The sequence below is a fragment of the Populus trichocarpa genome, chromosome 17 (genome assembly GCF_000002775.5).
Source record: "Populus trichocarpa isolate Nisqually-1 chromosome 17, P.trichocarpa_v4.1, whole genome shotgun sequence".
NCBI classification, from domain to species: Eukaryota; Viridiplantae; Streptophyta; class Magnoliopsida; order Malpighiales; family Salicaceae; genus Populus; species Populus trichocarpa.
This window is the reverse complement of record NC_037301.2, coordinates 43,378-68,782: the sequence shown is the minus strand read 5'-3', so window position 1 is coordinate 68,782 and position 25,405 is coordinate 43,378. Positions and strand designations below refer to the sequence as shown.

Genomic DNA, 25,405 nt, shown 5'->3' with positions numbered 1-25,405 from the left:
TGCAACTTATGATTGGTGTTAGTATTTTTGTAAAAGATACAAATGGATTGAAAAGGTATCAATTAGAGTATGTTTTTCAAGCCTAACGATAACAATCATTGAAAACCCCACTCATTTCACCCAAAAAACAAGAGAAAAATCAATTTGTTGCCTTTTGACTCCAAATGATATTTAAGAACACACGTTCAAAGGCAGTCCAAAAGACATTGCAATCCGTTTTTAGTGTTCAGAAATTAGAGGAACATTGTTGTTTTGTCTTCTTCCATGCTTTCAGTCATTACATTTTCCATGCAAAGATGAGTACAAATCCATCCTGCCCAGATAACCGAATACCTTACGTTGTCCGAAAATGCATTGCCCTTTTGCAAATTTGTGCCACTTCCAAGTTTAAATTGAAACAAATCCATGCCTTCTCTATCAGACATGGCATCCCAGTAACCAACTTAGACATGGGCAAGCACCTTATATACACTGCTGTTTCCGTTTCGGTCCCTATGAACTATGCACACAATATTTTTACCCAAATCCAAAGCCCAAACGTTTTCACATGGAATACCATGATTAGAGGCTATGCTGAGAGTGAAAATCCAAAATCAGCCATTGAATTGTACCACCACATGCAACTGAAACCTGACACACACACATATCCTTTTCTTTTGAAGGCCGTGTCTAAGGTGGTCGATGTTAAAGTGGGTGAAAAGATACATTCCCTTGTTGCAAAAAATGGGTTCGAATCATTGTTGTTTGTTCAAAACAGTTTGCTTCACATGTATGCTGCTTGTGGCCAGTTCGAGAGTGCATACAAAGTATTTGAATTAATGCCTGAGAAGGATATTGTGGCTTGGAATTCTGTGATTAATGGTTTTGCTCTGAACGGGAAACCCAATGAGGCTTTAACACTTTATAAGAGAATGGGTTCTGAAGGTGTTGAGCCGGACGGATTCACTATGGTTAGTTTGCTGTCTGCCTGTGCTGAGCTTGCAACGTTGGCCTTGGGCGGGAGGGCTCATGCGTTTATGGTGAAAGTTGGTCTCAACAAAAATTTGCAAGTTAATAATGCCCTTCTGGACCTTTATGCAAAGTGCGGAACCATTAGTGAAGCACGCAAGATTTTTGATGAGATGGGAATTGAGAGGAATGTGGTTTCTTGGACTTCTTTGATTGTTGGATTGGCTGTTAATGGATTCGGTAAAGAAGCTCTTGAGCATTTCAAGGATATGGAGAGAGAGGGATTGGTGCCTAGTGAGATCACTTTTGTTGGGGTCTTATATGCTTGTAGTCATTGCGGTATAGTTAATGAGGGGTTTGAATACTTCAAAAGGATGAAGGAGCAATATGATATTGTGCCTAGAATAGAGCACTATGGTTGCATGGTTGATTTGCTTGGTAGAGCAGGCTTGTTGAAAGAAGCATATGATTATATTCAGGATATGCCACTGCAGCCTAATGCTGTTATTTGGAGGACCTTGTTAGGGGCTTGCACAATACATGGGCATTTAGGCTTAGGAGCATTTGCAAGAGCCCGACTCTTGCAGTTGGAGCCTAAAGACAGCGGAGATTATGTGCTACTCTCCAACCTGTATGCATCCGAGCAGCGTTGGTCAGATGTACATGAGGTGAGAAGGACAATGCTTAGTGAAGGAGTCAGAAAAACTCCAGGGTATAGCCTTGTAGAGTTGGGAAATCATGTCCATGAGTTTGTTATGGGTGATAGGACTCATCCTCAAAGTGAGGCAATATATAAAATGCTAGTGGAGATGGCCATGAAGTTGAAATTGGCAGGCTATGTGCCTCACACGGCAAATGTGCTTGCAGACATTGAAGAGGAAGAAAAGGAAAGTGCTTTGTTTTATCATAGTGAGAAGATTGCAATTGCTTTTATGCTCATTAATACACTACCAGGGACCCCAATTAGGATTATTAAGAATTTAAGAGTATGCGCAGATTGTCATTTTGCAATTAAGCTGATATCAAAGGTTTTTGAAAGAGACATTGTTGTGAGGGACTGCAGCCACTTTCACCATTTTAGAGACGGTTCTTGTTCTTGTAGGGATTACTGGTGAAGTTTGGGATGGTTTTATCAATTAGTGCAATAAAGGAAACATATGAAGGTTTGAATAGGAAATGCAAAAATCTGTGCAGTTATTGACTTAATTGTTTTGCATTTCTAGCACTGATATTGGTGGCCTTGGATTTGGCAGAATTCTTAGCAGGATTTTTACATTGCTCTTGACATGCAGTTGTGATAGATCCTGCTGGTTCCAAATTTATATTGTCATCTTCAAGTATAAATTATTGTTTACTGTTGTCAAGCATGTGCTTCTCTAAAATCTTACAAGCATTTGATATTTAAATACGGATTGACAAAGAATCTGATATTTATGAGATTGGTATAGAGGATGATACTGTTTTGGCAATGGGGCTACTTGGGCTTGGCAGAAATAGTTTTTAGAGATGCAAAGTCCAAGGGGGGTTATTTGAGGCACCTGCCTAGTTGTAATTGGCTATACTTGTCAACACTCGCTACACTGAAAGAATTCGCATCTATAAAGGTTGCCTTTTCTGTTACTGTTGTCTTTTATTCAAATTTACTATAGTGGTTCGTGGTGAAACTTTTGCTTATTGGTTTTGTAGGCATTGAAAGAGCATAGGTTTCCAGTTCCCAAAGCTGTGGATTGTAATAGGCAGTGCGTGGTTATATCACCCGTTCAAGGTTAACCACTGTGAGTATTTCGCTTTCTTTGTCAAATGTAATGCTTCTAGGTTTACAAAATGAACAATTTTTGTTCTGTTGGTACTCAAGTAATGGTTTTTTTTTATTGTTTTTGTTTGATCAGTATCCAGGTGAAGCAATTGAGAAATCTGAAAACAGTTTTGAAATGATAATTGGCTTTATCATTTGTTACGCAGAACATGGTCTTATTCAATGTGATTTCAATGAATTTAATTATTAGAGGATGCATTTGGTGTCAACTTAATACCTGTGCTAATATTCTTCTGGTTATGTTTTTGTGCTCTACATTTATTCCCTTCTTGAATTGCCGTGCTTGGTAGATCGATGATGATGAGAAGGTCCCCGTGGTTGATTTTCCTGATGGTTTCTGTATCTCATTAAAATGCACAAATGCACTGATTTGCCTTGATTACCATGTAATTCTTCACTCCAGTTCACCTTACCGGTTTATTTAATTTAGTTTGGATTCTGTAAAATCATATATCAGATACCTTAACTTCGTTCCTTGAAGCATTCTCATCTCCCACGTGCTTTGACTATAATGTTGAGTGTATCTTCGATTTTCTTAGGAAAACGCAAGTCAGCGGGTGTCAGTCAATCAAGTTACTTGCAGCAAGCAATAATAAATGAAGGGGAAGCCCTGAGTGGAATCATAATGGAGCAGCGTATATGAGAAGTAGAGATAGAGCTGAGAATGTAATCGTGATTTTTAGCCCTTTTTCAGTACCTTAGGTGTTGGATATTATAGGTTTTTTTTTTTTTAATTTATCTTGTAGTGGAATTGATGGTGGGAGAAGAGGTGTCAGTTATGAGAAGAGGAAGCAGTTGCAGCAGACTATATTCTCTAATGTAAAGTCCCAACTGAACTTGATCTTTTGGATCATTAATGCTTTTGTCTAGCTAATGTAATATTAAGATGTTATGTCTTTCTAGAACCGAGGCTTCTGGCCCAGCGGTTTTGGCAGGGTTACTCTGCTTCTGTTTCCTGGATTCAAGTCTTAGTGTGCACGCCTGTCATCCCCGCGGTGTCTTACCTGTCTACTGGGCTTGCAGGGTGTTCAGTAGGTCCGGGGATTAGTCGTGATGCGCGTAAGCTGGCCCGGACACTCCGGGTTATCAAAAAAAAAAGAAGATGTTATGTCTTTCTAACCATACTGTAGGTGGTCAAGTGATAAAAATTTAGAATTAACGGATTTGCTTTCCTTATGATTTCAAGTTCGAGCCCTGTGGTTGCTAATATAATAGCCATTTAAGGTTTACATGGTTATTAATTTTAGAGCCTGTAAAATTAGTCGAGGTACACGTAAACTGATCCGGATATCCACGTTAATAATAATAATAATATTAAAAAAAAAAAAAGTTATGTCCTCCTTACTTGTTTTGTCTCTTCATTATGATCGACCTGAGACTAGGCAGTGGAAGCCAAGCCAAGCCAAGCCAAGAGAAGATATGCTTCAGCATCTCTGTGTCTTGAAACTTCCATGTGTGAAAAAACAAATACATGTTAAATATGCTTCAGCGTCAATTAATTTGGAACTTGATTGTATATTTTGGTTGGTAAAACCAAGCTCCAGGTGCGAAATCTATTACAACCAGTAGAGAAACTCAGCTAAAAATCTAGTGTTTTATTAAGTTTTAATAATAATTTTTTTTAAAAAAATAAACTAGAAATTTATATTTATATTAGTCTTAAAATCCGGATCCTTAGTTAAAACTTAAAACTAAAATTATTTATAAAAAAATATTCATAATTAAAATTTATCTAATTAATAGAATTCATCTAGTATTATAATTTTTAAATAATAAAATACTTATTAATTTAAAGTTTTAATTTTTTTTTTAAAATCTAAATATAACAAGAAAAATAAAAACAATCTCGGATAGTCTTAAATTCCGGATCCACTAAAATTCTTTACAAAAAAAAATATTCATAATTAAAACTTATTTAATTAATAGAATTCATCTAGTATTATGATTTTTAAATAATAGAAATACTTGTTAACTTAAAGTTTTAATTTAAATTAAAAAAATCTAAATACAACCAGAAAAATAAAAATAAAAATAATCTTGAATAGTGATTTCCAGCTTTATTTGAAAGTCTTTTTATCTTAAATCATCATTAAATTTTAATTTTACTTAAAATATTTTATTAAAATTTTAATTTAATAAGTTATGATTGATTATTAAATTCCATCTTTATCTCTTATTAAAATTTCAATTTTAAAATCTTAAAATTTCCCCACGTCACTCAAGCTGTATACATCAACTCTATCAACGTATGTACTACTATATATTAGAGAGCTCAAGCACATTGATTCTTGAGTGACTCCCATGGTGGTTCCTTAGGAGGCAGTTCCATGTATAATCTCTCCTGATTTGTTCTCTTCCACTGCAGTTTCCCTAGATCCAGCTTTTGCCATCTGAATCAGAGGAGACTCCACTTTGGGACCTACTTGATTATGGCTAGACTCATTTGCATCCCTTCTCAACCCTGCCTTCTTCTTTGCTTGCTTAGCCCAACCCACAAGCCCTTCTTGAATATGCTCTTCAAATATTTCCCTCTTAAATGAACTTCCCATCTGCATTATGAAAAAAACAAATAGAATTACACTTTCTGTGTCACACGTCCTGGATTATGTTTACTCGAGACAGATAGGCACCACAACAGCTTCTGTTGAGAAAAATCTAACTTACCTGTGTCACAATGGCATAGAGTGGCAGGGTACTGTAACTGCAGAGGAACTGAACGAATGCCCTAAAAGATGGAATTGGCATTGAAACAGAGCATATAATTAGGACTTGTGCATCAATATATATGGTAGAAACGCAATAGACATGGATGTGAATTTACCCTATAACAAGTCTTGGAATAATATAACCAACTTGTCCCATTATGCAGGAGTCAAAACCATACTGCACCTGTAATAATCAGTGAAAAATGTCATATATTCATGTAGTAATTTGCTGAATGTTGTTTGGAAGTGCAGTGTACTGGTGCTGTGTCTTTACCCATATCCAGAAGAAAAATGCCAGTTCGAAAGAGTTTTGGAATAAAATGATGTGAATCAAAAGGAGAACAATTTTAGGCTTGTTGAACCAGAAGTGATCATCTGAAGGTCGAACAACCAAATCCCCTTGAACTGCGACATGTTTCTCAGCAACCTCGTGGGCCAATTGGATAATCACATGCTCCAACTTAGTACCCACGGCTAGCAGAAGCTGCAAAAAGAGCACCATCATAATAAAAAAATAAATTAAATTAAACTCTCCATCAACTTCAATTTCATGCATAATAAAAGCAAAAAATATAGGATTGGGCAGCTTACAATGAAGGGTATGAATGCAATCCAGAAATATGCATGCCAACCTGCATACCAAAAATATTGGATTTAACACAACCTTCTGTGTTACGTAATGATTTCATACAGCAGGAAAGGATGGAAACAGAGAATATGGCATCGGCTTAATTAATATTTTTTATCAGCAAAACTTACAAATAGGGCTTTAAAAGTGAGAAAAAGAAAAGGTTTTGGCTTGTCATTAACACATCTTATGTTTTGGAAATCAAAACTTTTTGGTTTTCTCCATTCTAATTCTAAATGTTCCTCAATTATAAATTTGAAAATGTTTGGTTACTTAACATGCACCACAATTTTGCGTGGTAATGCTAAACGGCAACCATAAAAGCTATTATAATATCAAATACATAAAAAAAATGGCGTGCTCCGCTATTATCCTAACTGCCAAATTCCACTCTGTTGTGCTGCATTAAAAAAAATGGCGTGCTACGCTACTAAAAGAACGGATTTCAATATAAGAGATGCAAAATGATGCTCTAGTTATTGATAAACAAAATTAACTAGCTTACCAGAAACGTTCAGACACAAGAAGATAACCACAAATAGCCAAAGATACCAACTGCAGCCATGAAACCAGAATTTAGCGCATTCACTTTGCGCAGAAGAACTACTTAATGAAATGATGATATGCTCTTCGAAAAAGCTGAACATGCAACACTAGCAGTTTCAAATTGCATGAATGTAATGTAATTCTCCATGATAAAATAGTTTACATTGCATAAATTAAGATTATATTAATGTGAAAATTACAAACCTTATTCCAACAACTTTCTTGAAGTCAGCTTCGAGGACTCGCATCATGTATTTGTGAAAATCAAACTTCGGGTTTCCCCTGCAATGAGTCTGTAGAAAAATGTTAAAAAGGGAAAGAAACACAGAAATTTGCATGAATAGAGTCCTAAACTCACCATAATGAAGCCCAGTCGCAACGTGGTGTAATCGGATCTTGTTACAGATGCATAGAACTGCTTGAAAAATGAATGCTGAAAAATAAAGTAGGATGAGTAATTTCTGAGACGTACTCTTCTGATATGAAGAAAGCCACACATATCATAAGTTCATAGCACATGATTATTTAATTTTATTAACCCCAGCTGACTAATGTTTACTGCACAAGACTGCCATTAATTCTGCACGCATAGAGGGCACACTTTTGCAGCTAAGAGCTACTTGCTATGATAAATTTTCTATTTCATATTTTTCAGACACTTTTTAAGTGAAACTCACAGGGGAGTGTTTTCTTGGAGTCAGAAACTCATCCTCAGACAGGACACATTTCAATTCAAAATATTAAGGTAAAGCAATTTTTTCTTATCAGAATATTAATGTAGAACAGGTCAAAGTGTTTGTAATTTCTGTTAGTTTTAGTATCTGAACTTGTGGAAGGGCTTACCACCCAACCCAGGATGTAGGAATTCTTTCCAAAACCCAGATATCGTGACTTGATAAAATCATGGTCTTTAACATGAGTAAACTTTGGACCTTGAGCTGCAATATATTAGCACAAGTAAGAAGAAAATCAACAAAAGGAGGAGTTGGCTATTGAAGAAAGTATAGGAATGACATCAGTTAATTCTGAAGTTAAATCAGTATAACTATGATAAAATTCTCAGGAGAACAAGCATGTAAAAGGACAAGCAAACTAAAGCTATTAACAAGCATTACCTTCTTCCGGATCTTGTTCCTTTTTTGAGATAGAATCCTCCCAAAGTTTCCACTGCCTTATCTGCACCAGCGAAGACATTTAACAAACAGCATTCAATACGAGGGATCAGAAAATAATGCAAAATCTAGACAAAAAGTTTGAGGGAAAAAAGGCAAATGAATATGTGGAAGTTACCCGAGCGCTTCCAAAAAGAATGGTTAGAACACAGAATACCACATGCACACAAGCTAGCACGAAGATAAATATATGAAGATGATGCAGTGCGGTTGTAGATAACATTGGAACCTTTCCCTGCAACGTGATGAAAAAGGAAAGATGTTAGGCACGCACTTATAAATATGAATTTTCCATTAGATCACATGGCTTAAAAAGGTCACAAATTCTTTCTTACAAGACACATGAATTCACATAGTCCTGTCAAATGTGTTTCAAACTTTGTTTTTATTGAAGCTATTAATTATTTATCCAAAAAAGAAATGCTGCTTGCTTAAATCCATACTTCAAAGGACAAAGCACAGTCTATACTACAAGCGATGTTCATATTATATATGCTTAAGCAAGGCATCTAAAACTGCATGTGGTTTCAACTGTCAAACACCATTAATTAAGGGACAGTGAGCAATGAGTAATCCTGAATATTTGTGAGAGCATGATTTTGAAACTAAACTAACAAACTATTTCTTCTCACTACATAGATGTCATGGCTAATGAAATTCTGTCGAACAGATACAAGCAATTGAAGGTTTTAGAAGAAGCAAGTATAGTAGCTAGGCCTAATTACTCCAATTTTGTAAGGCTAATCATAATTGAATGAACAGGAACTATAGTCTCTATGGAAAAAGAGGTTACAATAGTTACAAACAAGGGTGCCAAACAGGTCATTACATCTTCCCGAAAACTCTCTTTTCCATTGACTAGAAAAAGTAAAGCCAAATATTATAATCCAGATTAAGCATCGAACATCTTCAGACTTAATTCAGTTGAGGTCTGAGCGTCTCCCGAGCTGCAAGAACTCTAATATATTACTGATAATCAAAAGTAAGTTTTCAGTTTTACGTGTAATTATCTATATCTCAACCTGATTATATTATATTATTGTAGAGGTATCCAAGTCCTGTCTCATGTCCCCCACAACACGATAATATAATTAGAGGTCTTTTTTTATTCGAAGAAAAGAGAAAAAGGAAAAGTGGTTGGTGCATGCGGAATCATATCCATGATGCCTTGCCAACCACTCCACCCAAATTAATATTACTTATGATTACTACTTTTGATAACTGTATACTTGATGCTCACTACCAGTGATGAAAAAAATAAGAACATATAGAAGGAGTGATTGATTACCTCGGAACAAGAATTAGCAGAGGAGGCCTCGGCCAAAAGGCGACGGGAAATCCCACCAGGAACGAAGGAAAAGAAAGTCTGAAAATGGGCAGTAGTGGTTTCTTTGCTTTCGTCCTTGCAGGGCAGCATTTTTTTTGACAAATCTTTAGAAATGCAGATAGTGTTAATTCTTCCCTGGAACACTGTTAGTAGCAGTGATATGAACCCCAAAAGCATCAACTCTGCACCACCACCACCATCAAAATCAAGATTCTACACATCAATCTGCGCGCGCGCGCGCCCACCATATATATATAGGAATCATATGAATATTATTATTTTACCTTCTTTGATTTTCTGTAAGGCTTCAAAGAGCGGTTTCTGGTGTTTCCTCTTCAACAACTGGAGACAGCCAGGGATAGAAACGTTATTGAATATATTTATCAGGACGATGATCAGTACTAGCGCACATGAGTATTAATTCTCTTCCATGTATATGCAGCAAGAAAGATGAACAATTCATGGCGATTAAATGAATTGATCACTGATCATGCAACATAACATATATAGTTGTATATGGGAGGGAGAGAGTGTTGATGATGGGTGACCTTGCCAAGGTAGTGGAGGGTTCTTTCAACAATAAGAGAAATAAGAACGATAACAGAGCAAACCACAGCCACAACCCATGTGGGGGTATACTCTAAGGTAGTCCCTCCTTCTGCCATAAGTTTTTTCGATATTATTCTCTGCCTCCTCTTGCTGCCGCTGAGCCTGTAACGTACAAGAACGATAACAGAGCAAACCACCGCCACAACAAATGATTTTTTTTTTTAAATTTAATACCCTGTTTGGGAGCTGATTTTAGTTTTTTTAAAAGTGTGGTGGATATTAAATTAATGTAATTTTTAGTGTTTTTTAATATAATAATAAAAAAATATTTTTAAATAAAAAAAAATTGCAATACCAATAGACACGTCAATGAAGTCTTGACGACCTACCTAACTTTAGGACTAACAATGAGTTGGAAACCGTGTTATTACCCATTTAAAAAACAGAAAACACCGCGTTTTATTACACGGACTGGATTCGCGTGATGTAGACAGCCATCAAATACTGGTTGACTTTTACATGAATTCTATTTTCCCGAGTTAACTAGGTAATGGGTTTTTTACGAGTCACGTGAGTCATGTAGGGCCAATTCTCCCTCCCTCCCTCCCTCCCTCTATTTTTATCGAGACAAGGCTTTAAGCTCGGGTTAACTTACACGTAAAGTTCGAAAACAAAGCTCACATGGAGATTAATATTCTCTTGTGGAGTCGTCGTGGGCTTTACAGTGTGCACACGCACATGCTTTCCATGGAGTAGCTAGCTAGGAGCATTAATTGGACTTATTCTATACGTGCATGTTATTCTTTCTTATTTGCGCGTCCACACACACAAGGGCAGCTTTTGAACGTGTTGGAAATATTATTCTTAAATAAATTCATATAAAAGATAAATTTTAAAAAATAAAAAATATATTATTTTAATATATTTTCAATTAAAAAATAATTTAAAAAATAAAACTGTGACTCTCACTACTTATCTTTTCTGACATCTATGTACATACAAAAAAACAACGTTTGAATGAGCAAATCTCTATATTCATGATCGATGATCAATAAGTACTGATCATGTGATGTTTTGTATTAAAAGAGATAGAAAAAGATAACAAAGCCCTTGGAGGCTTAAAGAAAAAGTATAATTAAATGAGAGGTATTGTAGTAATTGGATAAAGAGATGATAAATATAAATAGGAAGTAAAAAAGAGAGAGAGAGAGAGAGCTGTGTTCTTAGAGAGCAAACCGTGAGAGTGAAGTGAGAAAGAAGAAGAAGAAGAGAAAAGAGGGAAAGAGAAATAGAAAGGAGTTGAAGAAAATAAGTTTAAAGGTAAGATTTAGGTTTTTAAATGTATAAATGTGTATAATACGTTTTCTTGAACTTTAAATTTCGGTTTTAATGAATGTTAGGGTTTTGAAGATTTTATTGTGGGTTTAATTGATGAATTAATTTGAATGTTATAAGGTTGATTGTTGTGGGTAATTGATTATTTAGTTGATTATGGAAGATTGTAGGTAAAGATGATAATTTTGAGTTATGATTTATGTAAATGGTGAATTTTGAGTTAGAAATATGGAAAGAACAGTAGGTTTTCTGTTGAAATTCTGGGTTGGAGGTTGAAGATGACAAAATTTCGGTTTGGTCCCTCAATTTGTGAAAATTACAGTTTAGTCTCCAAACTTTGGAAAATTACAGATTGGTCCCTCGAGTATATTCCGAGATTCTGAACAGAATAAAAGATGAATTATGGGCAGAATTCCTGTATAGTTATGAAATTTTAACACTTTCAATTTGGTCCTTCAATTTGAAAAAAATTACAATTTGACCCTAAAAATTTGGAAAAAAATTCCAGGATGGTCCCTGGAGCATAATGAGATATTCTGAACAGAAATGAGGATTAATTATGGTCATAATTTCAGTATAGTCATGGATTTATAATATTTTTAGTTTGGCCCTTCAATTTGACAAAAGTTACAATTTGACCCTTAAAAAATATGATAAATTTCAAATTTGTCCCTAGCTGTAATATTAGCTTTTGCAGTTTGGTTTGATGAATAATTGAGGGTTATTTAGTGAATTATTACCAATTTTATTATGGATTAGATTTCTTGAAAACCGTTTAATTTTGGATTTTTGGGAAAATAACTAATTTAGTTTAAAAACATATAGGGTTATGGTATACACTCTTAGTTAGCTATATTAAATAGGTTATATGTTCTTTCGAGTCGTTCTTGAATATGTCTCCTTTGTATTCAGATAATCCTGATATTCTACCAGCGGGAGGTCAGTATGATTTTTTTTGGTATCTGCTTTTGACTTCTGTTTGCTTTTGAGTCAGGTGAGTGGATAATTTTCCATATGCATGAGAAATATTATACATATTTGATTTGTTAATGTGAATTGGATCATACTTCTTGATAATATACATGTTGATTATTATCTTTGTTATGATAAAGCATGATCAATTGTTGAATCCAAATTATTGATATGAACCAGTATATATATTTTGAATTGACTTCTGAATTGATAACTCCTCATTTGATTAATGTCATGAGTTGAGCCTTGAGATATGAATATGTCTGTTTGATTATGATTATGAACCTATGGTATGCAGTCAGAATACCCATGCTAACAGGGTAGTGTTAGTCTTTGTACACATCGTATTTGAACCCTAGTTGGTCGGGGGAGTCACCAACCTGTGTGGACTGATCATCCCACAGTACGGAGCCTCATGGTCATTGCGTTTTGATTTTCTAACGAGTTTTACCATATGATATTCTTGTTATAGCCTATTTGAGAAACCTTCCTATAAGAACATAGAGCTATAATTGTGTGTGTGTGTGTGTGTGTGTGTGTGTGTATATTCTCATTGTTGTATTACCTCGTGTGTGTATATTGAACGTTATCTACTAATTGAGTTGTTGAACTCACTCTCTCATTATTTATCTTTTCAGGCTTATAGCTTGTTAGCGGATTATTTTTGTTGAATCTTCTGAACCTGCCTTTTGGTTGAAATTAGTATTTTTCTTTTATGTTTAGTAAGTGCTCCATAACTATGAAATTTGTATTTACTCTTGTATTAAGACAATCAAATTATATTATGAGGTTTAGTTTGTTATTAATACTGCGCTGAACTCTGATTGAGTTAGGATAAGTTTGTATGTAAGTTTGGGTTCGTATAGATATGGAACCTTGGAGGGGAACCTTGCTTATGTACAGGTTATGGATCCGGGAATCGGATCGTAACAGATCATTTTAAAAATAATAAATCTAGGAATATACCCTGCATCATCACACAATATTTGACAAGAAATAGTATATACTAGTTACATGCCCTGCGCGATGCCGCATGTCAATTATTTTTTGCATTTCGAAAAAAGCCAAGATCTAAAAGTGTTAGGTTTTTCTGCAAAGTTATATCCAAGAGTCTTAGGTTTGGTTGCAACACCTGACCCAAGAGTAATATTTATAATATTAATAATAACATTAAACTTGAGTTAACCCTTAGCATAAAAGTGTCTGGACTGCAATACCTATCCAATAGCATTGGACGTGGGTCTGGCTGTAAGGTCATGTCATAAATGTGTGATAATTAAATAGATTAGTTAAAAAGAAAAAAAACCAACATGAAGAAAAAAATTAATGAAGAAAAAGGAAAAAAAATATGAATTAACTGGGTTAACCTTTCAAACCAGGTTAACCTGTCATAAATTGAATTCGCATCGTGAAAGTTTGATAATTAAAAAGGAAAAAATAAATTAATGGGTTAACCTAGAATTAACTGGGCTAACTCGTCAAACTAGGTTAGCCTGTTAAATACGGAATTCGTGTCATGAAAGTTTGATAACTAAATAGAAAAGAATTTAACATTAACAATTTAAATTAAACAAAAAAAATTAATTAAAAAGAAAAAAAAACAAAAGGCATCAGTCTTTTCACTATGGACAGCACTGTGCAGTCCACAGTCAAAGGCATAAAAACAACAAAAAAACAAAAAGAAAAACTAAAGGCATCAGCCGAGAACTACTTAGAAAAAAATTTAATATTAATAAACTAAATTAATTAAATAAAATTAATTAAAAATAAAAAATAAAAGAAAAAAAACCTCTAAGAAGAAAAAAAAACTAAATAGAAAGAAATTTAGCATTAACAAACTAAACTAAAAGAAAAAAAAAGAAAAAAACAAATTACAGGTTAACTCGTCAAATTAGGTTAACTCATTAAACCCGGGATCCGTGTCATGAATGTCTGGTAACTAAATAAAAAAAAATGAAAATTAAAAAACTGAACTAAACAAAAAAAAAATTAATTAAAAAGAAAAAAAAAATCTGGGTTAACTCGTCTAAACCATGTTAACCCGTTAAACCCAGGATCTGTGTCATGAAAGTCTGATAACTAAATAAAAAAAATTAACATTAAAAAACTAAATTAAACAAAAAAAATTTATGAAAATAAAAAAACATAAAAAAATTGACGGGTCAACCCATAATTAATTGGGTTCACCCGTGAAACCAGGTTAACCCGTGAAACTCGGGATATGTGTCATGAAAGTCTGATAACTAAATAGAAAAAAAATTACATTAACAAACTAAACTAAACGAAAAAAATTAATTAAGAAGCAAAAAAAAAAAATTCTAGGTTAACCTGTTAAATCCGAAAAACATGTCATGAAAGTCTGATAACTAAATAAAAAAAATTAACATTAAAAAACTAAATTAAACAAAAAAAATTTATGAAAATAAAAAAACATAAAAAAATTGACGGGTCAACCCATAATTAATTGGGTTCACCCGTGAAACCAGGTTAACCCGTGAAACTCGGGATATGTGTCATGAAAGTCTGATAACTAAATAGAAAAAAAATTACATTAACAAACTAAACTAAACGAAAAAAATTAATTAAGAAGCAAAAAAAAAAATTTCTAGGTTAACCTGTTAAATCCGAAAAACATGTCATGAAAGTCTGATAACTAAATAAAAAAAATTAACATTAATAAACTAAATTAAACAAAAAAAATTTATGAAAATAAAAAAACATAAAAAAATTGACGGGTCAACCCATAATTAATTGGGTTCACCCGTGAAACCAGGTTAACCCGTGAAACTCGGGATATGTGTCATGAAAGTCTGATAACTAAATAGAAAAAAAATTACATTAACAAACTAAACTAAACGAAAAAAATTAATTAAGAAGCAAAAAAAAAAATTTCTAGGTTAACCTGTTAAATCCGAAAAACATGTCATGAAAGTCTGATAACTAAATAAAAAAAATTAACATTAAAAAACTAAATTAAACAAAAAAAATTTATGAAAATAAAAAAACATAAAAAAATTGACGGGTCAACCCATAATTAATTGGGTTCACCCGTGAAACCAGGTTAACCCGTGAAACTCGGGATATGTGTCATGAAAGTCTGATAACTAAATAGAAAAAAAATTACATTAACAAACTAAACTAAACGAAAAAAATTAATTAAGAAGCAAAAAAAAAAATTTCTAGGTTAACCTGTTAAATCTGAAAAACATGTCATGAAAGTCTGATAACTAAATAAAAAAAATTTAACATTAATAAACTAAATTAAACAAAAAAAATTTGTTTAAAGAAAGAAAACAAAGAAAGAAGCAAAAAAAAATAATCCCGAAAGGCATAAAAAAAACAGCTAAAAAAAATAAGATAACTTAAAAAAAAAAACCTAAAGCATCAGTGTTTTACTGTGGACTGCACTATGCAGTCCACAGTAAAACACTGATCCTTTTTAGTATATATTATAATTTCATAGTATCATAGGTAAACTTCATTAATTGTATCTATACCATGATCATGATCGAAGTTTAAACATTTTCTTTTTATATAAAAAAATAAAATGTTTAAAACAATTTAGATATATATTACAGTACTTGTCATGCTAGCTGCTTTTAATTTCACGTTGATGGATGGGAGAGAACGCAGCAACTCGAAATAATTTAGGGAGGGAGGGAAGGTCCAGATATCGAAAGTGCTCTGATCAGTTCATATATTTTTAGTTGATTAATTCATCACACGTACGTACACGTGTATATTGATGGATGCTTGCTCCCCGGCCCGATGACTTATCAGAACACTGTTGTGGTCCAGTAATATCCATGGAGGTATCTCTCTTTCACATGCTGAGTTCCCAACTAATGATCAATCCATCATTTGCTGCCCTCATCATTTTCATCGGTTTTTATTATTGCTTGACTGTGTCAGAACCCAACCAGCTGCATGCCTTCTGGATCATCTCTATCTCCACTATATCATTTTTCTTCTGATAAACATCGAGGAAAAAGTCAATTCTAAACCCTAAAACCCTGATCATAAAAACTAATTTGATCATCTGAGGTAATAACCCAATCAACTCTTACCAAGAAGGTACGTATAGACAGGTTCATTTTTTATTGTTTTTTCAATGAATTTAACACGTAGATTTGTGGTATCTACCAAGATTCCATTCATTTTAAAATGAGAGTTGTGATTGTTAGAAATCAAAAGGGATAGATGAAAAACACACTTTATTAAGCTGCTGCCAATGGCTAATAAATAGCCTTATACTGAGATAAAAGGAAATAACAAACTCACGATATTTTTGCATGTAATATCGTGGTTAGCTGATTCTAACAGAAAGATAGAAACTTGTTCCTCAAGTACAGGAGGAATTATTCAACGTAACTAGAAACGATCCTAAGACAGAGGAGACAACTTGGAATACTTCAATAGTTTATCAGTGATTACATTAGACAGACCTGGTCTAATGGATGGAACCTGACTAATGAATTTCGTATCCTTTTTAAGTTTTATGTGTTGTTGCATCGGGTTTACGGTTTACTTATTTATGTTTTTTAAAAACTATATTTAAGGCTCAGAGTTTGGAAACTAAAAGGGTTTTTGGGAGTGAATTTTAATTTGTTTTTTTTTAATTTGATTTTAACAATTAAAAATGAAATGATTGCTTTAAATGATGATTCCATATATATATTATCAAAATTGAAATCTGGGCTCTCAGTTTTGCTAAGTTCCTACATGGTGGAGACACGGAGACTAATTCTAGTGTAAGTGTAAAAACAGGATATATCGTGGAAAAGAATTCTTAATTAGCCGGATTTTTGCATTGCTCTTGACATGCTGTTGTGATAGACCCTGCGGATTCCAAATTTGTATTGTCATCTTCAAGTATAGATTATAGTTTACAGCAGTCAAGCATGTGCTTCTCTAAAATCTTACAGGCATTTGATATTTAAATACGGATTGACAAAGAATCTGATATTTACGAGGTTGATATAGAGGATGATATTGTTTTGGCAATGAGGCTACTTGGGCTTGGCAGAAAGAGTTTTTAGAGCTGCAAAGTCCAAGCAGTGGCGGAGCCACGTGGGTATAAATGAAGGGGAAGCCCTGAGCGGAATCATAATGGAGCAGCGTATATGAGAAGTAGAGAGAGAGCTGAGAGTGTAATCGTGATTTTTAGCCCTTCTTCAGTACCTTGGGTGTTGGATATTATAGGTTTTTTTTTGAATTTATCTTGTAGTGGAATTGATGGTGGGAGAAGAAGTGTCCTTATGAGAAGAGGAAGCAGTTGCAACAGACCATGTTCTCTAATGTAAAGTCCCAACTGAACTTGATCTTTTGGATCATTAATGCTTTTGTCTAGCTCATGTAATATTAAGATATTATGTACTCTTTAATCTCAATAATCTCAATAGTATAGCTTAACTAGTCAGGTTTTGGATTTGCTTTTCAAATATCACCAGTTTGAGTTCAACAAACCTCAGAAATCTTATAGACATTAGAGACTTACATGGTTATTAACTTTTGAATCTGTGAAATTAGTTAAGATAAGTGTAATCGTGATTTTTCAATACCATAAGTGTTGGATATTATAGGTTTATTTTTTTAATTTATCTTGTAGTAGAATTGACGGTGGGAGAAGAGGTGTCCGTTATGAGAAGAGGAAGCAGTTGCAGCAGACTATGTTCTCTAATGTAAAGTCCCAACTGAACTTGATCTTTTGGATCATTAATGCTTTTGTCTAGCTCATGTAATATTAAGATGTTATGTTTTTTTAATTATATAATAGATGGTCAAGTAATAAAAATTTAAAATTAATAAATTTGTTTTTCCTGTGATTTTAAGTATTTTTAATTTTAGGACATGTACACACAAGCTAATCCGGACAACTACATTAATAATAATAATAATAAAAAATTATGTCGTACTTGCTTGTTTGTCTTTTCATTATGATGGACCTGAGACTGGGCTGTGGAAGCCAAGCCAAGCCAAGGTAAGAGAAGAGATGCTTCAGCATCTCTGTGTCTTGAAACTTCCATGTGTGAAAAAACAAATACATGTTAAATATGCTTCAGCGTCAATTCATTTGGAACTTGATTGTATATTTTGGTTGGTAAAACCAAGCTCCAGGTACGAAATCTATTACAACCAGTAGAGAAACTTTTAGAAAAACCTAGTGTTTTATTAAGTCTTAATAATAACTTCTTTTTTAAAAAATAAACTAAAAACTTCTATTTATATTAGCTTTAAAACCTGGATTCTTAGTTAAAACTTAAAACTAAAATTATTTATAAAAAATATTCATAATTAAAACTTATCTAATTAATAGAATTCATCTAGTATTATGATTTTTAAATAATAAAATACTTATTAACTTAAAGTTTTAATTTAAATAAAAAAAATCTAAATACAACAAGAAAAATAAAAACAATCTCGAACAATAATTTTTAAACTTTATTTAAATGACTTTCCGATCTTAAAATTTCAAATCATTATCTAAAATAAAATCTTTAGAATTTTTTATTAAAATTCCAATTTAATACAATCAGATTAAAAGAAGTTATGATTGATTTCTTAAACTACATCTTCATCTCTTATTAAAATTTCAATTTTAAAATCTTAAAATTTCCTCACGTCACTCAAGCTGTATGCATCAACTCTATCAACGTATGTACTCCTATATAGTAGAGAGCTGGCAAGCACATTGATTCTTGAGTGACTCCCATGGTAGTTCCTTAGGAGGCAGTTCCATGTACAATCTCTCCTGATTTGTTCTCTTCCACTGCAGTTTCCCTAGATCCAGCCTTTGCCATCTGAATCAGAGGAGACTCCTCTTTGGGACCTACTTGATTATGGCTAGACTCATTGGCAGTCCTTCTCAACCCTGCCTTCTTCTTTGCTTGCTTAGCCCAACCCACAAGCCCTTCTTGAATATGCTCTTCAAATATTTCCCTCTTAAATGAACTTCCCATCTGCATTATAAAAAAAAACAAATAGAATTACACTTTCTGTGTCACACGTCCTGGATTATGTTTACTCGAGACAGATAGGCACCACAACAGCTTCTGTTGAGAAAAATCTAGCTTACCTGTGTCACAATGGCATAGAGTGGCAGGGTACTGTAACTGCAGAGGAACTGAACGAATGCCCTAAAAGATGGAATTGGCATTGAAACAGAGCATATAATTAGGACTTGTGCATCGATATATATGGTAGAAAACGCAATAGACATGGATGTGAATTTACCCTATAACAAGTCTTGGAATAATATAACCAACTTGTCCCATTATGCAGGAGTCAAAACCATACTGCACCTGTAATAGTCAGTGAAAAATGTCATATATTCATGTAGTAATTTGCTGAATGTTGTTTGGAAGTGCAGTGCACTGGTGCTGTGTCTTTACCCATATCCAGAAGAAAAATGCCAGTTCGAAAGAGTTTTGGAATAAAATGATGTGAATCAAAAGGAGAACAATTTTAGGCTTGTTGAACCAGAAGTGATCATCTGAAGGTCGAACAACCAAATCCCCTTGAACTGCTACATGTTTCTCAGCAACCTCGTGGGCCAATTGGATAATCACATGCTCCAACTTCGTACCCACGGCTAGCAGAAGCTGCAAAAAGAGCACCATCATAATAAAAATAAATTAAATTAAACTCTCTATCAACTTCAATTTCATGCATAATAAAAGCAAAAAATATAGGATTGGGCAGCTTACAATGAAGGGTATGAATGCAATCCAGAAATATGCATGCCAACCTGCATACCAAAAATATTGGATTTAACACAACCTTCTGTGTGACGTAATGATTTCATACAGCAGGTAAGAATGGAAACAGAGAATATGGCATCGGCTTAATATATATATTATTATCAGCAAAACTTATAGGCGGTCTTTAAAAATAAAAAATGCTAGAGAATAATATAAATTATATCCTGGGATTTCATCTAATAACTTAAGTTATTGAGTTGAGTTGGTTCTTTGATATGGTATTGGAGTTTTGATGACTAAGCGGTCACGAGTTCGAATTCCACCATCTCTATTTATATGATAAAAATTAAGCACAAGATAATGTGAGCCTGTGCAAGTTTCAAGCTCAAAGAGCTTTCATTTGAGGGGATGTGTTAGAGACAGTGGCGGAGCCACGTAGGGGCAAGAGGGGGCAATTGCCCCCCCTTTCCCCCGATTCCTTTTTCTTATTTGTTTTTAATAAAGAGAATTCTATATATATATATATATATATATATATATATATATAGAATGAGGCAGCTGATGGGTTTGAGAAAAGAGTTGGCTTGCCCAGCTGTTATATTTTTTATACTTGTGCTGTTAGAGACTTTACTTGTATAAGAGTGTGGTTGTGATTGCTTTTCAAAGTGTTTTTTGTACCGAAATGCATTAAATGATTTTTTTTATTTTTAAAAAATTATTTTTGAGATCAGCGCATCAAAACAATCTAAAACATACTAAAAAAAATTAATTTTTAACTAAATTTTTTTTTGAATTTCACTTCATCTCTTCCTGATAGGTCAACCAGATATGGAAGCTCCAAAAATACTAGGTCTACATCTCCAAAAATTAGTTATTAAAAATGTTAGGGTTTATAATAATTTATGGGTTTGTTGAATTAATATGTGTATGGGTAATATTATATGCTAATGGATATTAATTGAAATGAGTTTTGATGAATTGATAAGTTTTGTTATGAATTTCATATGAAAAATGATGATAATGAATTTAATAATGATTAAAAATGAAGTACAAGACAACTAAAAAAATTAGGGATATAATAGATAAATTAAAAAAAAACATTTAATAATTATATTTAATCTACTTGTACAAAACAATAAGTCAGTAAGAACAACATCAATTTGTGACAATTCTTTTAAGCTATGATTTTAGATGTTATGTACCATATGTAAGCATAGAATTGTTGTCAACAACTTTCCTAGTCTTTGGAAGATTTAGAAATAGATAAATGAAAGTTTGTAGTATATATTGAGAAATATATTTTTAATGAAATTAAAAATAAAATTATTATGAAGCAGTTTTAAAATATAAAATCTCGAAGAAAATAATTATAATATATTTTTTTTTTATTTTAAAAGTATTCTTAAATTAATTTTGCTTGACTTGAGTTGGTACATGTATTTCAAATTAATATATATATATATATATATATATATATATATATATATATATATATATATAATATCAAATATTTGTTAGTAATTTGCACCCTCATTTAAAAATTTCTGGCTTCGCCACTGGTTAGAGAATAATATAAATTATATTCTGGGACCTCATCTAATAGTTTAAGTTATTGGATTAAGTTGGTTCTTTGATAAGAAAAAAAAAAAGAATTTGGCTTATCATTAACACATCTTAAGTTTTAGAAATCAAAACTTTTTGGGACTTGGTTTTCTCCATTCTAATTTTAATGCCCGTTTGTTTGTTTATGTGACGCGGTGCTGCCTGCGTTTTACTCTTCAATTATAAATTTGAAAATATTTGGTTAATTAATATGCACCATAATTTTGCATGTTAATGCTATAATTATATTTTGAAATCTTCATCTTTTCAAACCTCAACTACAACCATAAAAGAAATATCAAATACACACTAAATAGCACAATTCATTGCAATTATCCTAACAGCCAAATTCCACAGTACTGTTGTGCTGCATTAAAAAAAATGGCGTGCTCCGCTACTAAAAGAACGGATTTCAATATAATTAGAGATGCAAAATGATGCTCTAGTTATTGATAAACAAAATTAACTAGCTTACCAGAAACGTTCAGACACAAGAAGATAACCACAAATAGCCAAAGATACCAACTGCATGCCATGAAACCAGAATTTAGTGCATTCACTTTGCGCAGAAGAACTACTACTTAATGAAATGATGATATGCTCTTTGAAAAAGCCGAACATGCAACACTAGCAGTTTCAAATTGCATGAATGTAATGTAATTCTCCATGATAAAATAGTTTACATTGCATAAATTAAGATTATATTAATGTGCAAATTACAAACCTTATTCCAACAACTTTCTTAAAGTCAGCTTCGAGGACTCGCATCATGTATTTGTGAAAATCAAACTTCGGGTTTCCCCTGCAATGAGTCTGTAGAAAAAATGTTAGAAATGGAAAGAAACAGAGAAATTTGCATGAATAGAGTCCTAAACTCACCATAATGAAGCCCAGTCGCAACGTGGTGTAATCGGATCTTGTTACAGATGCATAGAACTGCTTGAAAAATGAATGCTGAAAAATAAAGTAGGATGAGTAATTTCCGAGACGTACTCTTCTGATATGAAGAAAGCCACACATATCATAAATTCATAACACATGATTATTTAATTTTATTAACCCCAGCTGACTAATGTTTACTACAAGACTGCCATTAATTCTGCACGCATAGAGGGCACACTTTTGCAGCTAAGAGCTCTTGCTATGATAAATTTTCTAATTCATATTTTTCAGACACTTTTGAAGTGAAAAACTCACAGGGGAGTGTTTTCTTGGAGTCAGAAACTCATCCTCAGACAGGACACATTTCAATTCAAAATATTAAGGTAAAGCAATTTTTTCTTATCAAAATATTAATGTAGAACAGTTCAAAGTGTTTGTAATTTCTGTTAGTTTTAGTATCTGAACTTGTGGAAGGACTTACCACCCAACCCAGGATGTAGGAATTCTTTCCAAAACCCAGATATCGTGACTTGATAAAATCATGGTCTTTAACATGAGTAAACTTTGGACCTTGAGCTGCAATATATTAGCACAAGTAAGAAGAAAATCAACAAAAGGAGGAGTTGGCTATTGAAGAAAGTATAGGAATGACATCAGTTAATTCTGAAGTTAAATCAGTATAACTATGATAAAATTCTCAGGAGAACAAGCATGTAAAAGGACAAGCAAACTAAAGCTATTAACAAGCATTACCTTCTTCCGGATCTTGTTCCTTTTTTGAGATAGAATCCTCCCAAAGTTTCCACTGCCTTATCTGCACCAGCGAAGACATTTAACAAACAGCATTCAATACGAGGGATCAGAAAATAATGCAAAATCTAGACAAAAAGTTTGAGGGAAAAAAGGCAAATGAATATGTGGAAGTTACCCGAGCGCTTCCAAAAAGAATGGTTAGAACACAGAATACCACATGCACACAAGCTAGCACGAAGATAAATATATGAAGATGATGCAGTGCGGTTGTAGATAACATTGGAACCTTTCCCTGCAACGTGATGAAAAAAGGAAAGATGTTAGGCACGCACTTATAAATATGAATTTTCCATTAGATCACATGGCAAGGTCACAAATTCTTTCTTACAAGACACATGAATTCACATAGTCCTGTCAAATGTGTTTCAAACTTTGTTTTTATTGAAGCTATTAATTATTTATCCAAAAAAGAAATGCTGCTTGCTTAAATCCATACTTCAAAGGACAAAGCACAGTCTATACTACAAGCGATGTTCATATTATATATGCTTAAGCAAGGCATCTAAAACTGCATGTGGTTTCAACTGTCAAACACCATTAATTAAGGGACAGTGAGCAATGAGTAATCCTGAATATTTGTGAGAGCATGATTTTGAAACTAAACTAACAAACTATTTCTTCTCACTACAGAGATGTCATGGCTAATGAAATTCTGTCGAACAGATACAAGCAATTGAAGGTTTTAGAAGAAGCAAGTATAGTAGCTAGGCCTAATTACTCCAATTTTGCAAGGCTAATCATAATTGAATGAACAGGAACTAGAGTCTCTATGGAAAAAGAGGTTACAATAGTTACAAACAAGGGTGCCAAACAGGTCATTACATCTTCCCGAAAACTCTCTTTTCTTCCATTGACTAGAAAAAGTAAAGCCAAATATTATAATCCAGATTAAGCATCGAACATCTTCAGACTTCAGTTGAGGTCTGAGCGTCTCCCGAGCTGCAAGAACTCTAATATATTACTGATAATCAAAAGTAAGTTTTCAGTTTTACGTGTAATTATCTATATCTCAACCTGATTATATTATATTATTGTAGAGCTATCCAAGTCTGTCTCATGTCCCCCACAACACGATAATATAATTAGAGGTCTTTTTTTATTCGAAGAAAAGAGAAAAAGGAAACGTGGTTGGTGCATGCGGAATCATATCCATGATGCCTTGCCAACCACTCCACCCAAATTAATATTACTTATGATTACTACTTTTGATAACTGTATACTTGATGCTCACTACCAGTGATGAAAAAAATAAGAACATATAGAAGGAGTTATTGGTTACCTCGGAACAAGAATTAGCAGAGGAGGCCTCGGCCAAAAGGCGACGGGAAATCCCACCAGGAACGAAGGAAAAGAAAGTCTGAAAATGGGCAGTAGTGGTTTCTTTGCTTTCGTCCTTGCAGGGCAGCATTTTTTTTGACAAATCTTTAGAAATGCAGATAGTGTTAATTCTTCCCTGGAACACTGTCAGTAGCAGTGATATGAACCCCAAAAGCATCAACTCTGCACCACCACCACCATCAAAATCAAGATTCTACACATCAATCTGCGTGCGCGCGCCCACCATATATATATATAGGAATCATATGAATATTATTATTTTACCTTCTTTGATTTTCTGTAAGGCTTCAAAGAGCGGTTTCTGGTGTTTCCTCTTCAACAACTGGAGACAGCCAGGGATAGAAACGTTATTGAATATATTTATCAGGAGGATCAGTACTAGCGCACATGAGTATTAATTCTCTTCCATGTATATGCAGCAAGAAAGATGAACAATTCATGGCGATTAAATAAATTGATCACTGATCATACAACATAACATAAATAGTTGTATATGGGAGGGAGAGAGTGTAGATGATGGGTGACCTTGCCAAGGTAGTGGAGGGTTCTTTCAACAATAAGAGAAATAAGAACGATAACAGAGCAAACCACCGCCACAACCCATGTGGGAGTATACTCTAAGGTAGTCCCTCCTTCTGCCATAAGTTTTTTCGATATTATTCTCTTCCTCCTCTCCTCTTGCCGCCGCTGAGCCTGTAATAGTATTCGAATCTTGCCTCTCTCTCTCTCTCTCTCTCTATTGTAATGGCTAGCTTGGATATATATATATATAGTGTACACACAACAACGAGAAAGAAGGTCTGCAGGCGGGATTGATTTAAGGAAACAAAATTTTATTTTATTTTTCTAAAGATAATAAAATAAGTTCACTACCAGTGCAGTAGGGACAGTGTTAGGGGGTCCAAAGGGGCCGTGCCGCGTGATTCCTGGCTTCCTCTGTTTTACCTGAATATCACGCGGTGTGCCACTGCCAACAGCCAAGTTTTAAATTATAGTTGCAGTTAAAATGATTTTTTTAAAACAATTTAATACCCTGTTTGGGAGCTGATTTAAGTTGTTGTTGTTTTTTTCA

The 25,405-nt window shown here is 33.5% G+C and overlaps 2 protein-coding genes and 1 pseudogene across 7 annotated transcripts; 1 reads left to right on the top strand and 2 right to left on the bottom strand.

Annotated features, from left to right (window-relative positions):
* Positions 1-149: 149 nt before the first annotated feature.
* LOC7484597 (pentatricopeptide repeat-containing protein At4g21065) lies at positions 150-17,755 on the top strand. 4 transcript variants are annotated; one of them, XM_052448526.1, is made up of 5 exons: positions 150-2,552; positions 2,635-2,723; positions 3,055-3,150; positions 3,304-3,533; positions 17,630-17,755. In XM_052448526.1, exon 1 carries the CDS (start codon positions 165-167, stop codon positions 2,061-2,063), a length of 1,899 nt encoding a protein of 632 aa, XP_052304486.1. In that variant the 5' UTR covers positions 150-164; the 3' UTR covers positions 2,064-2,552; positions 2,635-2,723; positions 3,055-3,150; positions 3,304-3,533; positions 17,630-17,755. The 4 variants fall into 4 exon arrangements, with proteins under 4 accessions (XP_052304486.1, XP_052304485.1, XP_052304484.1 ...); XM_052448525.1 differs by having other exon boundaries at positions 2,838-3,533; XM_052448524.1 differs by having other exon boundaries at positions 2,635-3,150.
* Positions 4,911-25,091, bottom strand: LOC18106378 (MLO-like protein 1; annotated as a pseudogene).
* On the bottom strand, positions 18,478-25,031 carry LOC18106379 (MLO-like protein 1). Of its 3 annotated transcripts, none has more exons than XM_006372251.3 (14): positions 24,859-25,031; positions 24,598-24,655; positions 24,275-24,495; positions 23,111-23,227; positions 22,936-22,996; positions 22,664-22,758; positions 22,180-22,254; positions 22,025-22,113; positions 21,776-21,825; positions 19,705-19,745; positions 19,390-19,599; positions 19,232-19,299; positions 19,074-19,134; positions 18,478-18,957 (listed from the first exon to the last, which is right to left on the bottom strand). In XM_006372251.3, the coding sequence occupies exons 1-14, from the start codon at positions 24,973-24,975 to the stop codon at positions 18,721-18,723; spliced, it is 1,500 nt and encodes a 499-aa protein (XP_006372313.3). In that variant the 5' UTR covers positions 24,976-25,031; the 3' UTR covers positions 18,478-18,720. The 3 variants fall into 3 exon arrangements, with proteins under 3 accessions (XP_006372313.3, XP_052304487.1, XP_052304488.1); XM_052448528.1 differs by having other exon boundaries at positions 18,933-19,004; positions 19,046-19,134; XM_052448527.1 differs by having other exon boundaries at positions 22,025-22,254.
* Positions 25,092-25,405: the final 314 nt, after the last annotated feature.

Bases quoted from the DNA above. Each gene is read 5' to 3' on its own strand.
- LOC7484597 (XM_052448526.1), top strand. From the start codon at position 165: ATGATATTTAAGAACACACGTTCAAAGGCAGTCCAAAAGACATTGCAA.
- LOC18106379 (XM_052448527.1), bottom strand. From the start codon at position 24,975: ATGGCAGAAGGAGGGACTACCTTAGAGTATACTCCCACATGGGTTGTG. The intron at 22,759-22,935 runs GTAATGCTTGTT...AATATATTGCAG, and splicing joins GGAACAAGATCCGGAAGAAG to CTCAAGGTCCAAAGTTTACT. The intron at 22,255-22,663 runs GTAAGTCCTTCC...TTTATTTTTCAG, and splicing joins CCTACATCCTGGGTTGGGTG to CATTCATTTTTCAAGCAGTT.